The 16461-nt window shown below is 37.1% G+C and overlaps 1 protein-coding gene across 2 annotated transcripts; it reads right to left on the reverse strand.

The window, feature by feature from the left end:
• Positions 1–3522: 3522 nt before the first annotated feature.
• On the reverse strand, positions 3523–15820 carry pdcd10 (programmed cell death 10). Of its 2 annotated transcripts, none has more exons than XM_023951780.1 (8): positions 15691–15820; positions 13646–13912; positions 13284–13337; positions 12268–12385; positions 8382–8508; positions 7353–7431; positions 7197–7279; positions 3523–4341 (listed from the first exon to the last, which is right to left on the reverse strand). In XM_023951780.1, exons 2-8 carry the CDS (start codon positions 13733–13735, stop codon positions 4260–4262), a joined length of 633 nt encoding a protein of 210 aa, XP_023807548.1. In that variant the 5' UTR covers positions 13736–13912; positions 15691–15820; the 3' UTR covers positions 3523–4259. The 2 variants fall into 2 exon arrangements, with proteins under 2 accessions (XP_023807548.1, XP_023807549.1); XM_023951781.1 differs by having other exon boundaries at positions 15467–15804.
• Between the last annotated feature and the right edge of the window lie 641 nt (positions 15821–16461).

Consider the following 16461-nt stretch of genomic DNA (forward strand, 5'->3'; position numbering starts at 1 on the left):
AGGCGGGAATCGAACCTGCAACCTTACGATCATGGGACGACCGCCCTACCGCTGCACCACGGCCGCCCAGAATTTAAAATTAGAGAATTGTTAAAATTAGAGAACCATCGTTTTTTACCATAGCTTTATACTGCATAAATCTACTTTTACAAGTCACTCAATAACAAAGGGCTTTTGTATGACATCTTTCTGGTCGATCTAATATCTTTACTTAAATGATCCAGTTTCTGTGTCCAAAACAACAGTTATACTGCTGGTAGCCTTGCTGATGGAGTCACTTGGCTCCTCAGATGTAACAACAGTTTTTAGATTTGGGTGTTTTTACTCTAATCCTTGCATATTTTGTATGTGTGAACTGCCTAAAATATGTCTCAAGAGTAAAAAAAAAATTCCTCCTCCATCCATGTATTGTTTTACTCATTACCTAAAGTTGCCAGTTCTGCAGTGTCTTTGTTGAAAAATGGAAAATAATCCTCCTCTTTGTAAATAAAAATAACCCTTCCTTTTTCTAAAGTTTATTATTGAAAGTTTTTAAGCTGCATATGTCAAATGAACTTACATTTCTCTCCATCAGAGTACAGCGTAACCCTTGTGCTATCCCAGGCACTTTACCATTGGGACTTGGGTCCAATGAGTTATATCACTAGAGGAAACACGCCCGTTTTAGAAGCCTAGCCGATGGTGGCGGAGCACGACGCCATCTTGGTGAGGTCGACGACGCCCACATGACAATGATTTCTATTGCTTTTAGAGGTGTCTAAGTAGCTGTTATATACTATATATATTTTTACATTTATATATATTTATACATATATGCAAATATATTTTATATATAATATATATATATATATAGATACATCATTTGTTGTTAAAGAGCCGTAAAAGCTCAAACTTTAATGAAAATGCAGTTTTGCAGGACTTCTTACAAATAAAAAAATTATTACAAGGAATTTAAAAAAAATAATTTGTAAACATTTAGGAGTTTTAGACCTCTTTGACATGTAATTTAAATTATTTAGAAAAACCCAACAATAAGTCAATAATAATAAATCAATAGTAAGTCAATACAAACAATAAATAATAACAATACATAAATAATAAGTCAATAAATAAGTCTATTAATATTAATATAAATAGTAATAATAATAACAAAATTAATATTCAAAAGAAGTCCAAAAGTTAACAATAGATTTACCCTAAAAAAAACAACAACAAAGAAAAACTATAGATTTGTACTGATTCATGTTAGTGATCAATTTGTGTAACACAGATGTTATGGTGTCGGGTTTCAAGCAAACAGTCTGGCCTCTTATCTAAATGTGTTTCCACAAATGTTTTGAACAGATCCAGACTGTATTTGGTACCACAGTGATCCATCTGGGTTAGCTCTTTTTATTGCTAAGATCCACTTTTTCCTTAAGTCTGAATCCATTGGAAACCTGCAAGAAAAGTTCAGTCTCTGAGTCAGAAATGTATAAATCTATATTACTATTATAGCCTAGCATGCTGTAAACGAGTTTAGCAAAATAAAATGTACATTTATGTCCACAGCAAATTATACATACATCAGGCAGCATGTTGATAACAGTCCTGCAGCATCATGAATGTCAACATGTGTATGATTAATGAAGCCCCTGCAGAATTAAAAGAAAAAAATTATAGTACTTACCTGTGAAATGATATACCTTCCTCCTTCATGGATTCAATTCTCTGATTTTGGCAGGTGAAACCCGTACAATGAACTGGTATTATGCAAAAAATGTGTTCACATGCATGCACTGCAGCAGTAACTTGACCTCACCAAGATGGCGGTGCTCTCCTCCCATGAGGAACCACGTGATGTCTCCTCTAGTAATATAACTCATTGGTTGGGTCATCTAGACCAGGGGTGTCAAACATGCAGCCCGCGGGCCGTATCCGGCCCGCCAGATGGTTCAATCCGGCCCAGTCATGAAGAGTAAAAAATTATAAGAATGTTTAAAAAAACAAGCACGTTTCTAGTCCATTCCTGTGGCGAGTTATGATTTTTTTTAAAGAAATAACCGAAATGCGCAATTCTGCCACTAGGGGGAGCAAAGGCTAAGCAAAACAGGTGAAAATGCATGTCTTTGCACCTGCCAAAAGTGAAACCTAACGGCTCTGTGTCTGTATACAATGTAGTTTGGTTCCCCACACGCCCCACTGCTGTTACATTGTTAAAAGAATGATCAGTAGTGACACCCTAATGACCAAAATGTTGTCAAAAAGAAAAAAAGGGTTTAAGTGAAGTGCTGAGCTTTCCAGGAAAAATGTTCAAAGTTTTATTTGTTTACGGAGTTGAATGCAAAACCTGCGTGCTTGTTATGTCATCAACAGGTGGCAGTGCTCAAAGAATATAATATTCAGCACGACTATGAGACAATGAGGAAAGTTTTACCATTTGCAGTTAAGAAAAGAGAGGATTGACCAACTAAAAGCTGGACTGAAAAAACAACCGTCTGCATTGACTGCAGCGTGACGTCAGTGATGGAGCAGTGACAGACACCTGATTGCAGACAAGTTGGAGCAAACATCCAAACCATTTTCAGATGGTGAACCTATAGAAAAATGCTGAAGGCTGCAGAAGTCTTGTTCCCAAAAAGCAGTCTGTCAAGGATTGTGATTACAGATACATCTCTGAGGAGACTTGGGCGCCATATTAAGGAATCCAGTCATTTATTGTATTTTCGGACACTATTAATGAAAGCACAGATACAGATATTGGACAACTGTGCATATTTCTTAGCCCTTGTGCTATCCTAGGCACTTTACCATTGGGAGTTGGGTCATCTAGACCCACTAGACAGTGCTCTGAACCTTTTTTCTTCAATGATTTGTGATCTTCACTGGTGTCCATGGATTACATGAAATCTTTCCACCTTTATCCACCTTTGTCGTGGTAGGGAGAACACGTCAATGTAAGGGTGGGGTCATCTAAAACAGCACAAGGGTTAGAGGTGCTGAAGAGACCGTTATAGCGGAGTTTCTTGAGTTGATGGACACAACAGCTGATGACATAGTCAGCTCTCTAGTTACTCTGCTGGACAATGTTGGAGTGAACTGGTCACGTGACGTGAGTTTGGTCATTGATGACGCCCATCAAAGGTCAGGAAGAAGGCAGAAACCAGGAAAAGATTCTTAGACATTTCATTGTGTTTTGGACACTTGAATGACAGTAAATATGTTTCTGCACAGGATCTGAATCCTGATATTGATGGCTGGCTGAAGTTTGAGGAGAGAAAGGAGGTTAACTCCAAATTCTTGTTATGTTCACAAATGTTTGCAAGTTTGATTCAGTTTAATTATTCATTGATTTGCACATTTACATTTTAAGCATGTGTTTCATTTTTTTTTCCATAGCCCCTCTTGAGTTTATTTATTTTTAACATTTAATCAGCTTCTACAACAGTGGGATTTTATGGCTATTTTCCATTGGGAGCATTTTTTTAGGTTAGCAACATCTGGAAAGAAAACCCTTCATTCAAAAACAAGAAACCCCAGTGATTCTTTTGAAACTATTTATTGAACATTTGAAACCAGATCTCAGTTAAATACAGAACTTTCTCTACATCCGCAAACAAAGACTGGCTTCACTTCATTAAACTCTGACAGGAGGGAATGTTACAGGACTTTGTAAGGCGCACGCTGTGCTGGAAGTAATTTGGCTTTCTGTTTTCTGATAGCAGAGACAAAACTAAATCAGAGTCTGCCTCCTCAATGTCCGACATGCTTCCCCTCTCCTCGCGAGTCTCACCTGCTGCCAGGCGATTCTGTAAAATCCCACAAGTCGGAAGCGAGAAGAGAAAAGCGGCGTAAGCACCAGCTCTGACTGAATCCTATTGAAGGTGGTCTCAGATGTGAAAAGCTAAAATCAAAATGATCAACATGAATATATTAGAAAAATGGCAATTAGTCTTTAATAAACACCTCACCTCATCACCTCCCAAAAAAAAAAGAAAAAAAAAAGACCAGGGTTATAAATTAAAACTGTCCAAATAAAATCAAGCGTTTTTGTTTATTCAGTTCCATTTCAAGACTGGAAAATCCTCATTAAAGAAACAAATGGCACTTTTCAGTCTCTTAAAGTGGAATCTGGAATCTCGACTCCAATGAAACTGACCCCGACCCTAAAATCAACTAATTTACATATATGGGTGAGCCACTCTTCAAGGTTGTGCTGCTCTCTCAGTTGTTACCCTTCAGATGACAGGAAGTGACAGCAAAGGGGGGGTGGGAGCAGGCTAAGCCACAGTTTTGAAGGTCTGCAATATGAGATTGGTTTGGTGGATGAGCCGGTTTGCACTGATGAAGACATTTATTGCCCTGAAACGAAAATGAGCAGACCAAAAATGAGCAGGAAACAAAAAGGAGGGTCGGTGCAAATAAGGAAGAACAACAATCTCTGCAAAAAGTTAATATTTAACAATTGCTTTTGTGTCAAATGCCTGCAAATATTTGTCATCTACACTCGCTTTAGCGCAGCACAACTTCCAACCCTGAAATGGCAGAGCTGAAGTTAATACCTGTAATAGTTTTTACAAACGATTAAAAGTTTTAATGTGTCTGCATAAAGTTCAGGAAATGCAAAATGTACACAAATATACATCAGCTTGACAATCATAAAATACTAAATTTACTTCTTACAGCCTTCAAAGACCAATATTTAGGATGTTTTATGTTTTTAAAATGTTTATAAAATGTTGGTAGAAAGAACAGAAAATAATCCTCGCATGTAATTTGATGATGTTTGATAAAAAGTTACAGGAAGAGACTTCGGTTTAAAGACATCCAAAAGATGGATTTCCAAAAAAGAAAAGCAAAACCCCCCAAAAAATGAAGAATTGATCGACAATTTATACCATGGTCTGGGTGTGCGTTAAAAGTGATAACCGCACGCCCCAAAGAGTGTGTGCGCGCGTGTGTGTGTGCGAGATTTTTTTATATATATATATATATATATATATATATATATATATATATATATATATATATATATATATACATGTATATACATATATATATATATATGTATATATATACATGTATATACATATATACATATATATATATATATATATATATATATATATATATATACATATATATATATATATATATACATGTATATATATATATATATATACATACATGTATATATATATATATATATACATACATGTATATATATATATATATATACATACATGTATATATATATATATATATACATACATATATATATATATATATATATATATATATATACATACATACATACATACATACATACATACATATACATACATATACATACATACATACATACATACATACATACATACATACATACATACATACATACATACATACATACATACATACATACATACATACATACATACATACATACATACATACATACATACATACATACATACATACATACATACATACATACATACATACATACATACATACATACATACATACATATATATATATATATATATATATATATATATATATATATATATATATATATATATATATATATATATATATATATATATATATATATATATATATATATATATATATATATATATATATATCACAGAATCTCGACTCCAGCGGTGGTGTGGCACTATGTCACGGTTACGTGACAACGCGCCGCACCACGTAACAAATAGTCCGCTTTTTGTGAAAAAAGCAATCCAAATCGGGACAAAAACAAGAATTAAAGACTAAAAACTGGTTAAGATTTATTTCTTTTGTAAGTGACTATGGCCTTCAAAGTGTGCATTATCACTTTTTTATTAAATCTTGTAGAGATTTCTTTCACAGATTAAGATATTTCTAGTGTTTCCTAATGCTAACAAAAAACCTAAATGTTTGTATCTAAAAATTGTTATTTAAGAAAAAGTAAAGACTCGATTTGATGAATGAGGTGGAAAAGCAGATTTGCAGCGAGACAATCAGTCTGTGGATGTGCTAAAGTCCAGGTTGCTCTGATCCAGGCGTTTTCTCAGTGGTTGGGTGTGGCGTCTCTCATTTCCTCTTTTCAAAACTTCTCAGATTGTCTGTTAAATTTAGATCAGCTGAGTTTGCTAAACAATATCCAATCCAGGGTTTGGTTCAGCTGGGGAAAAAGAAAATCAGTAGAAGGGGGTATGAAGAACTCTACAACATCGTGTAGATGGCATGGCTCCTCAAACCACCTGCAAGTGAAGAACCTCTACAATCAACCTTAAACTACGAGGACTCTGTCTTCTTTCTCCAGACTCTGGGATCTTCATGTTTCAAACTGTCCTTTCCTCTGACCTAATCCAAAGAATGTGATGGTTGCAGTCCATGTCCTACATCCTGAGGTGGCTCTTCCATTCCACAATTAGCCAGCCTCTTGTTAAGCTTTCTAAAACGTCTCCACTTTGCATGAAGGAGACAGCACTCTGTGAGAAACCAGCTTCTTAAGCAACGAGCTGGCGTGTCTTACCTAGCTGGTGAGGGGAGTCACTGATCATCATCTGGTCAAGTCCAACAAACTCCTCCAGACTGTTATCAACCATTTAGAGGCTAAGAAATCCGAAGTGTGACAGTACAACACTTCAAAATCAAACTTCTGTTGCCGTAGTTTCTGAAGAAGTGAATTAGGGTTGTACCGATCGGGATGTCAGTCAGTCATCACGATGGACGATTTCATCAAATCGAGTCTTTCATCGTGGATGAGTCATTAGTTGGGAAATAAAATAAATTAAGTAATAAAGTAAAATCACAAATAATAATTGTATAATAACGAAAAATTAAAAATACGGGGGGTGAATCTGCTGCAAAAGGTCAGCATCAAAACTACAAACATGAAACAATCATAATTGTGATAAACAGAAAAAGAATAAATGAATTAGTCTGAGAGCTATCAGGGGATGGTATCATACAGTCTGTCCTTTTTTTCCCTCTTCTTTTTCAGGTTACAACTAGTAAATCAAAAATATGAAGACTTTGTTTAAAATATATATCCCTGATTTAAAAAAAATCTTCCATTTTTAAAACGTAATCCGACATTCGTGTGTATTCATAAATCTGAAGGCTTGACAATCAAACTCGTGGATGGACTCATTGTGAGATAAGAAATGGGTCATATATAACCCGAACTTGTCTGTCAGTGTTAAGTTCACACTTACTTTCCGTCTTTGAAGTATATTTTGAGGGTGTCGCTGAAACTCTTGGAGTATTTCACAAACTCCCTTTTCTGGTTCTCCAGAGCCTTGAAGAGAAGAAAAACCTTTAGAAACGAAGCTTTTGTGTTGACCGGCTGTCTTCTGGGGTTCCTGACTTACCCTGCGGTTCTGGTACTGATATTTCTTAATGACGTTGTTGACCGTATCCAGGAGCTCTTTGATGGCGCTGGCTATGTCTCTGTGAATTACAGTTAATACAGATTTAAATACAGGAAAAGTAAAAAGCGCATTTAAAGGAAGTATTTAAATGCATTTCATAAATTTCACAAAAACAAATCTTTTTTTACCTCCATGACGCATTTCCCTAAACGACTATATCTGTCCAACAAACAATTAAAAAATATAAAGCCATAAATTAGGTCAAATTCCCCTTTATTTTATTTTTTTATGAATTTGTTGAAAGACCTGGATTTGCCTTAAACGTTTGCTTCCACCTTTGATCATCCAAGAAAAGTATGATATCCTAACTGTTTCCTTGAAAGATGATTAGAGAGTGAATTATTATAAAATTCAGGTCCCCCTGCCAGGACTCGAACCGGGGGCCTTCTTGCTGTGAGGCAAGAGCGCTAACCACTGCGCCACCGTGCAGCCAAAAAAATATAAAAGGCATGAAAAAAAGAGTTTAATGTAAATTCAGAAAGTTATTACAAAAAAAGTATTAAAACTTGCAATACCCAAAAAAAAAATAATAAAAAAAAAAAAATACCCAAAATAAATAAGAGTCACTTCCGACTTTTCTTCTACAGAAGAAAAGTCTTATTTATATAGCGTATTAGTATACATTTTAAATATATAATATATATTTGAAATATATAAGTATTTCAAATATTTGTTATATATTTGAAATATATAACAAAAGCCTTTCAAAATAGAGCCAGAGGATTCAATGACCCAAAGCCTCACTAGAATCTCTACATTTCATTAAATTGTGTTTTTAGATGAAGTTTTTTTTTCTAAGGCTTGTGCCTGTAATTTAAAGATGGATTATTCAATACTGATACAAATTTGGAGTCCAAAGAGAAAACCATTTGGTTCTGCATGCACTCTGATTCTCCTGCAGATCACCACTGAGACTGGGAATTGTGGGGGGTTGATTGCTTTAGCTTTCATTCTGCTGCTCGCACTCACTTGATAGTTTGTAGGAAGCGTACTCTGTCGTTGATCTCATCTGGGATTTTGCTAAGGATGTGCTTCAGAGCTCGGGCCTTCTCGTTCAGGTCCTGGAACTCCTGTTCGGGCCGGTCAATCATGAACTCTGCAGCGAAGGGGAATTGAACACACATTTCCAGTAAGTTACTAAATAAATACCTGGAGGAACTTCAGAAAAGATTTACATAGAAGGAATGTATTCAGAACTCTTAAAGACAAAGAAAGGTGTTTTTTTTTCCCTTTTGGGTATCTGAAGCACAGAAATGATGTCTATTGTATTTCAAAGAACTGCTGTTGTGGGAAACTCCTGATTATAATTCAAGGTGTCCTTATCAAAGCATTTCAGGATTAAGGACATTCAGCTGAACGTGTGCAATACAGTTACCACTGTGTCACTAGTTTTATGAAATAAAGTCCAAGCAACTAACTAATTTTGAATGATAGATGTTAGAAACATGACTGTTGCTTTCTTGCAAATGGTTAAAAAAAACAGCTGAAAATGTAAAATTTCAAAGGGGTTTACCTTTAAAATCACTACAGAATGATGGTGCCATCAAGACTAATACAGCAATATTAATGCGTCATTCAAACCCGAATGCAGGTATTCAATTTGGTGAATTTTTGGCTCCCCAGAGCTTCCGTAGCGTTTGTTTCACACGGCAGTATGGCAAGCGACAAACAACAACATCATAGCACAGACGAAACAGCAAGCCACAGCATGGCTACCAGTGAGAGTGGGAAGTTTGATCCCAAGACAGGAATAAAATCATCTGTTGTTTGGAACTGGTATGGGTTTGCTGCCACAGACGTGGAGGGAGAGACCCCATGCTGCAACATTTGGCTAAAGCCCATCGCAGTCCCGCAGCGTGCTGACACACATACACATTCTACAACACCTATATAGTTAGTTCATTGGCTAAATAGTAGATAGTTGTCACTGTTATTTGTTAACAAAGAATACTGCGTTTTAATTATGAATCGTGTTCATTTGCGACGCAGCCGTCGAGGGATTTTGTGTTCGGCGGCGGCTGGTGGGGGGGCGGGGGCGGGGGGGGGGGGGGTGGTTGACCGCGGCACCTGCTGCTTGATCAGCGCAGTGCTCATAAATCCCACAGCGTCACAGCTCTAGTTTATATCTTGTGGGACACAAAAAAAAAAAAAAAACGACTTCTCAAGTACCGATAGCAGAACCGGTGAGGTCAGATCTTACAGAAGAATGTTGCCCCGGGGCTCGTTCAATACCAGGGCTCGGTACCCATCCCTAGGAAAGGGGCATGGTTGAGAACAATCACCGAAGCAGCCGCTTTGCATATAGCCAAAGACATGGTACCCATAGATGCCGTGGAGAAGACGGGGTTTATTCATTTAATTAAAACCTTAGACCCCGGATCTGAGCTGTATTGTTAATTCTTTAGAAAATGGTGCTACTCTCAAGGTGAATGTTTGTCTCCTTTCAGTCTAGACTACAAAGTGTGACTTTGATTCCAAGAGTGTGTTCATTTATTTATTATTCATCCCAGAAATGGGGGTTACATTTGTCTTGCTTTTGATTTAATAAAAGCAAAATTAGCTTCAAATGTCTGCCGTTTGTAATTATTTCTGTCCTTAAGTGGGGGTGGGGGGTGGGGGCAGGGCTCCAGACTAACTTTTTTCACTAGGAGCACAGTGGCCCCTAACTGAAAATTTTAGGGGCACAACCAGAAAATTTAGGGGCGCATACCGTAAATCAACATTCTAACAAAATCTATTAATTTCCACTGCATTACTAATAAATACTTTAATAATAGATGCAGAAATTACAATGTGCCGTTTCTAATTCAGTGTCACATTTTATTCTGCACTTTTGAAGATGCAACAACAAGGTAAACTGACAGCACCATCGCTGTCATGACAGTACAAATAGTAAAGAAAACGGATGGAAATTCATGTTGGTGACACCAAATAAGTGCAGCCAAGATGCACAACAAGCGTGTTTGAGATCACCCAGGTGGACTCAACGCTGCGCAGATCACCTGGTGTGTGACATATATTTTTGTTTTTGCTCCAACATTAACTGTCAATCATCACAAAAATATCGGGAGAAAGGGGTGGGAGCAAGGGGCAAACCTACCCGGACACAGCTGGAAATTTAGTACTGAACTGACTGAAAGCTGCCCTACAGACTACAAAACAATGCATTATGGGACATGTGTCCTGATGGTTTTTGTAGTGGAGTGATTAATTAAAATAATTTAAAATACCAATTCATTAAAAAAGGCTACATACATTACAAAATATTAAAATAATCATAAAATATATAATAACACAGATCATACTAAGGGGGAGAGGGATATTAAAACTAAATTGAATGTTAAGGACTCCAATTTCCTGTTCTCCTTCAGTCTTGCTGCAGATTCGCTTTCATCTCACAGCCCCCCCCCCCCCCCCCCCCCCCCTGCTCTCTCCAACGATCCAGGTGAGCCGCCGGTTCATCTCAAACACGTCTATCGTTGCATTTTCCCCAAGTGTTTTCAGTGTGTCTACAACTAATGTTTTTGCTCGAGCGTGTTTAAAGTTCAAGCCCCGTTAGCTGTCACGCATGTAGGTGTGGGACATTTATTCTCCTCAGCTGCCCCGACTCCCGCGGGACGGGAGCGGTGTGCTGCCGTAACCCGTATGATGCGCCGCCGTAACCGTAACCAAAACCTAAACCTTCCTCCGGGTCTGTGTGACCCAGAGAAAAGTTCAGCACGGACTGCATGTATTTAGAAAATTACGAGCGAATAGATATGTTCTAGAAAGGAAAGTAAGGAACTCCTTAATGTGGTCCGGGGAAGGGGGCTGTCAGGTTTCCTGCTTGCAAAACCCTGTCATTGTCACGCCCCCAAGAGTCATATACCCCACTGTGATTGGTTGGTCAGCTCTAGGCCCCTCCCCCTACACGCATTTTAGCCACTCACATTGACTTTCCCTATTCTTCTCACACGCAGTGGCCGCCTCACACACAGGCATCACGCGAGAGTGTACGTGCTCGCGTTTCATGAGTATGTGCGCGAGTGTGTGTGTCTGCCTGCGTGCGTGTGCGCTCGCGTCTCATTGATTATTTCATTGATCATTGACGTGCCCCTTCCACGTTTAATGTATAAAAAAATACGAAGGGTGGGGGAGGCAAATTTACTGCTCGCACATGTGCGACTGGATGTAAAATTCAGTCGCACACTCTCAAATTTTGGTCGCAAAATGCGACCAATTGCTCGCAGTCTGGAGCCCTGGGTGGGGGGTTATCGGAAATCGAAATAAAAAAAAAATTTAAATTGGAGATTTTATTTTTAGGCCATATCGCCCAGCCTTACCTAATCCATGATCCATTTCTAGAGAAAGAATCTGGATCTGGAGATCAGTAACCTTTGCAGAGTCTTTTTTCATTCAGAGAGAGAGTTTTCCTGGAATAAGGGAGACTATCCATGATGCAACTTTAACCCTTGTGCTATCCTAGGCACTTTAACATTAGGAGTTGGGTCATCTAGACCCACTAGACAGTGCGCTGAACCTTTTTTCTTCAATGATTTGTGATCTTCACTGGTGTCCATGGATTACATGAAATCTTTCCACCTTTATCCACCTTTGTCATGGTAGGGAGAACACGTCAATGTAAGGGTGGGGTCATCTAAGATAGCACAAGGGTCAGCACAAAAAAAGGTAAACACAAAACAAATCTCTCCCCCAAAAAAATAAAAGACTTAAACAATAAAGTTTACGGTGCAAATCCTAAAAAATACTTTTTACATTGATGCAGCGTTTCCCTCAGCAGTCCTACAAATTCACATACATCCCATTAAAACATGTAGTCGCTCTGCTCTCAACGATCCTTTCCTCATTCGCTCACCTTTCACATCATCTGCTGCCATGCGCAGCAGGGATTCGGTGAAGTTGATTTGGACGTTCTTTTTCTCCAAGATCTTCATGATGATGTCCTGGGTCAGACCAGGGTTCTCCCTCTCCGCCTGGCAGGTGTGGACAGACATAACAGGGTGAGGAGGAGGAAGGAAAATGAAATAACCATAGCCCCATCCACCTTGAATTAAGGAGGGGAAAGCGAGAAGAGGCTTTAATTAGGGGTTCAACGGACAAAGGCCACTTTGCTGCTCGTCGTCCATAAGTGTGAGCGGTTCAGATAAACGCACAAAAGCCCTGCCTCTGAATTATTTAGCCCACTTTACAGCCAGGAAGCAGCAGGGGGCAGAGAGAGTATTCAGAGGGAAAAATGTCAGAGCAAGGCAGCTGTAAAGTGATCATATCTGCCTTCGATTTGCATTCAAGCTGCCTCCACATCAAAGTTTCATCTGCACAAACTACAAACACAACTGCACATCTTCCCATTTACCCTTACTGTCCAATAGAAGCATTCCAGGAACATGAAAGTCCAACTTAACATTAATATTCTTTTTAGGCTGTGAGGAGATCATGGGAGAACCATCAGGAAGAAGAATGTTTAGTATTTTACTTTGTTTTTTTTTTTAAGCAAAGAAATTTGTTTTATCCTTTTTCATTATAAAAGATGTAAAATATTATTATTATTAATTTCTGTTGCTTTTAAGAAGGTGAATGGAAAAATGACTTTGGTGAAAAATCTCAGCAAGTTCTTTTTTTTTAAAGCTAAATTCAACATGAAGGAAGTTAAACACAGAAAAGCTTTTTTCTTTTTTAAAGCAGAAGTCATTCATTTAATTTCCAGATGCCCTCCCCAACCATGAAGACGCATAACTCAACAATAGGATTTATTTTTTTAAATTACTGTACCCAATTGCTATGACACACATTCATACTCTTTGCAACATACATATGACAGGAGTGGGATCACATGATTTTACATTTCCTCTTGGTTGATTCACGAGGTCTCACCTTTATGAAAGCTGCCCTGAGCGTCTGAGCTGCTGATGGATTGATTCTCTCCAGCTAAAAAGAAGAAACAAAGAAAAAAAGTACAGGCCATTAAAAAACAAAACACACCAGGACAGAGAGCGGTGCTTAGCGTTAACAAAAACGTTCACAGAAAAGAGAAAAGATTAGAAACAATTTTTGAGAAGCATTTACTATTACAAAATTTTGAAAAAAGTTCAGAAATATCAATTCTTCTACTTTAGGTACTAAATTTGGATTTTATGATAAGAGAAACATCTGTCAACTTCAATTAAAACTCTATAAAAAATATGTATTTTTTGGACTAATGTTTTTTCATTTTTTAATTGTGATGGCAATGTTACCTCATTAAAAACTGGGAACATCACAGCATACAGCGTCATGGATACCATGGAGTTAGTCTCCGCTTCATTCTTCATCTCCTCCATTGTCATCCTCCAGGGAGGAGCAGCACTTGTTAAATTAGTGACAAAGAAAGTGCAGCTCTCGCACACTCACACATACACCCACTCACATACACACACAATCACTCACACACACAGACACACACACACACAGACACACATACACACACACAGGACAAGCCGCACAAGTTCCAGAATGCAAGTGACCTGCAAAGAAAATAAAACAACAATAGACGGTTATTGATGAAGGTTAGAAATTTGATTATCTTTATAAAAACCAGCTTTTGGTTTCCATTAACTTGATGGTGAATCATTGGTTTTACTTTTACAAAGATATTAGTCCTTGTTCAATTACATCGGTTCCAATTCCGCAAGAAAATAATTTCTAGATATGAGCCGAAATAATTTACAGAACTTGGTACCGAGAGGAAAAACAGAATATTGCTTAGCCTTGCTCCTAATTGGGGAAGTAGCTCTTCTATCTACAAGCTCCATTCATTCAAATATAAATTTCAAAACATTGTTGGCACATTGTGCAAAGGCGCAAATATTAGAGTAAAATCCATAAACAGATTTTTTTTTAATGGAAATAGACTGACATTCCAGCTACCATTAGAAAGAGCAGCTGGAATGGACAGCCTTAGGTTTCAGTCACACTTGACCTGTTCAAGTTAAAGAAAAAGAAATGATCCAAGTTAGTTTACAGCTTGTAAATGTTTCACTAATGCCATAACAGGGGTCTACCATAAAAGGAAAAGGAAAATAAAAAAATACCTGACTATATATTAGTCATAAAGCACAAAGGGGTAGGTACCAAGTGCCACTTCAGGGGGGGTACTTGGGGTTTTTAATAAAATAAGAAGCTAATTATAATTGTAAAAGTATAATGAAATCTAAATCCAATTTTATTATTGTTAAAGATATTTCAATTAAGATTTAAAATAATTCTCTATAATTCGTTCATAAATACAATTTTGTACCTACATTTATAGACTACTCTTATGAATTTACATTAAACCCCCAAAAAACAACAACATAGGGGCTTACCTAACCTAAAATGTTTTATGTTTTTTTTTTATCTGCAGAGATAAAACTCAAATTAAAGTTTTTCAAATAAATCTACAGTGCCACATAGTAGTTTGTTCTGTGATGATTAATAGCAGTTACTAAAAAGTAAAATCTGAAAAATAAAGAATCATACGCTAACCCGCCCACACAGAGGCTATGTTTTGACGCCAAAGGTAAGAGAACCTGTTGACTTTTTTAATTTGGTTAAGGGGAGTGGCACGCTTTAATAATGTTCCTTTTTTTTTAACAAAACCTCACTGTGAACTTAACTGAAAATCTAATTTAAATCTAATTACTTGACAAACAATATTATTATCGCTAAGTTTCTAAAACGCAACATACGTAAAGAAGTAACTAGTCACATTAGAAAAAAAAAAACTACTTCACAGACTAGGTAAGAATGACAAGTGTTCGTAGATGAAATATTACTGAAAACGGTGAGTGTAAATGCTTAAACAAAAGGAGACAAAGTTGGTCTAGTTTTTATTCGTATAATGGTGTCTGAAGCGCTGCTCGTCTCAGTTGGAAGCTAAACTGACCAGTTAACACTAGCTACCGAAATACAGATAGCCCTAGTAGGTGGTAGTGCTAACGAGCTATCAGAAAGGCTAAGTCGCTGACGTATCATAAAATTAAGAAATGTATTTTAAATAAAACGAAGTAATGTCAATGTTTAAAAAACAGCACTATTACCTGTTGGTGTTAAGTCACACATGTAAATCGATCTAATTTTAAAGACATTCACTTGAGGCCTATAAGCGATCGAATCGATATTAGCAAACTGCTAGCTTTGAATAGCGTAGCTAGCTCAAATAAATTGAAGCTTTAATCCCAAACGGCCCTAAACACTTACACAAACTGACTGCGCTGCGCAAATTATCCTATACTTGTAAAAAAAAAACGATATTTGGTTCTACCTTTGATCTGACTTCTTTAAACTGCTGGCTATTCCGTCGATTGCCTTTTAGCTCCTGTGTTTTCTTTACAACTTGAGGCGGAAGTTTCTTCGGACTGGCCCGAACGACATTTTCCGGACCATTGCTACGTAAACGCCCATTTATCCAATCAGAGAGCGGAAACCGAAACTGTGCAACATACGTCATTTAAATGCTCGCGTTTCAATCGTTGCAATCATTTTTCGAGTAAACAGTACTTTTATGGTTTCACATAATTAAATAATAAGCGAATATAAAATAACATCAATAATAAAATACTTTAAACAATAATTAAAAAAATTCATGATAATAACAATTACACACCAAAAAAAACAGGATGTATTTTATACCATGAACATAATTGGTAGTAACTCACAATAAAAGTATTTAATTACACAAACACTCAACTTTGTAAAATAACAGTTATGTAAAGTATTACCAATAAATATATTTTACATTTCACTCAGTGAATGTTTAGTAACTCTTGTATTACAACAGACTTGCCACCTCAGCAGTAGCCTATAGGTGTTGTAGGTCACTGTACGCTTTTTCACATTTTTGTCTCAAATTAAATTATGGAGACAAATTTCCTGTTAGGATAACTAGACCTAAAAAAATTATTTCCTTTTCATGTCAGGTCCATTTCACCCCTTAAATCCATATCTGCCTGACCTGTTGTTGTAAGTTAAGGGTGGTCATATTAACCTACTTCAAGTAGCATTTTATTTGTGGATATTAGTCTTTTAGAGGTAC

This window comes from Oryzias latipes, chromosome 22 (genome assembly GCF_002234675.1).
Source record: "Oryzias latipes chromosome 22, ASM223467v1".
Taxonomy (NCBI): domain Eukaryota; kingdom Metazoa; phylum Chordata; class Actinopteri; order Beloniformes; family Adrianichthyidae; genus Oryzias; species Oryzias latipes.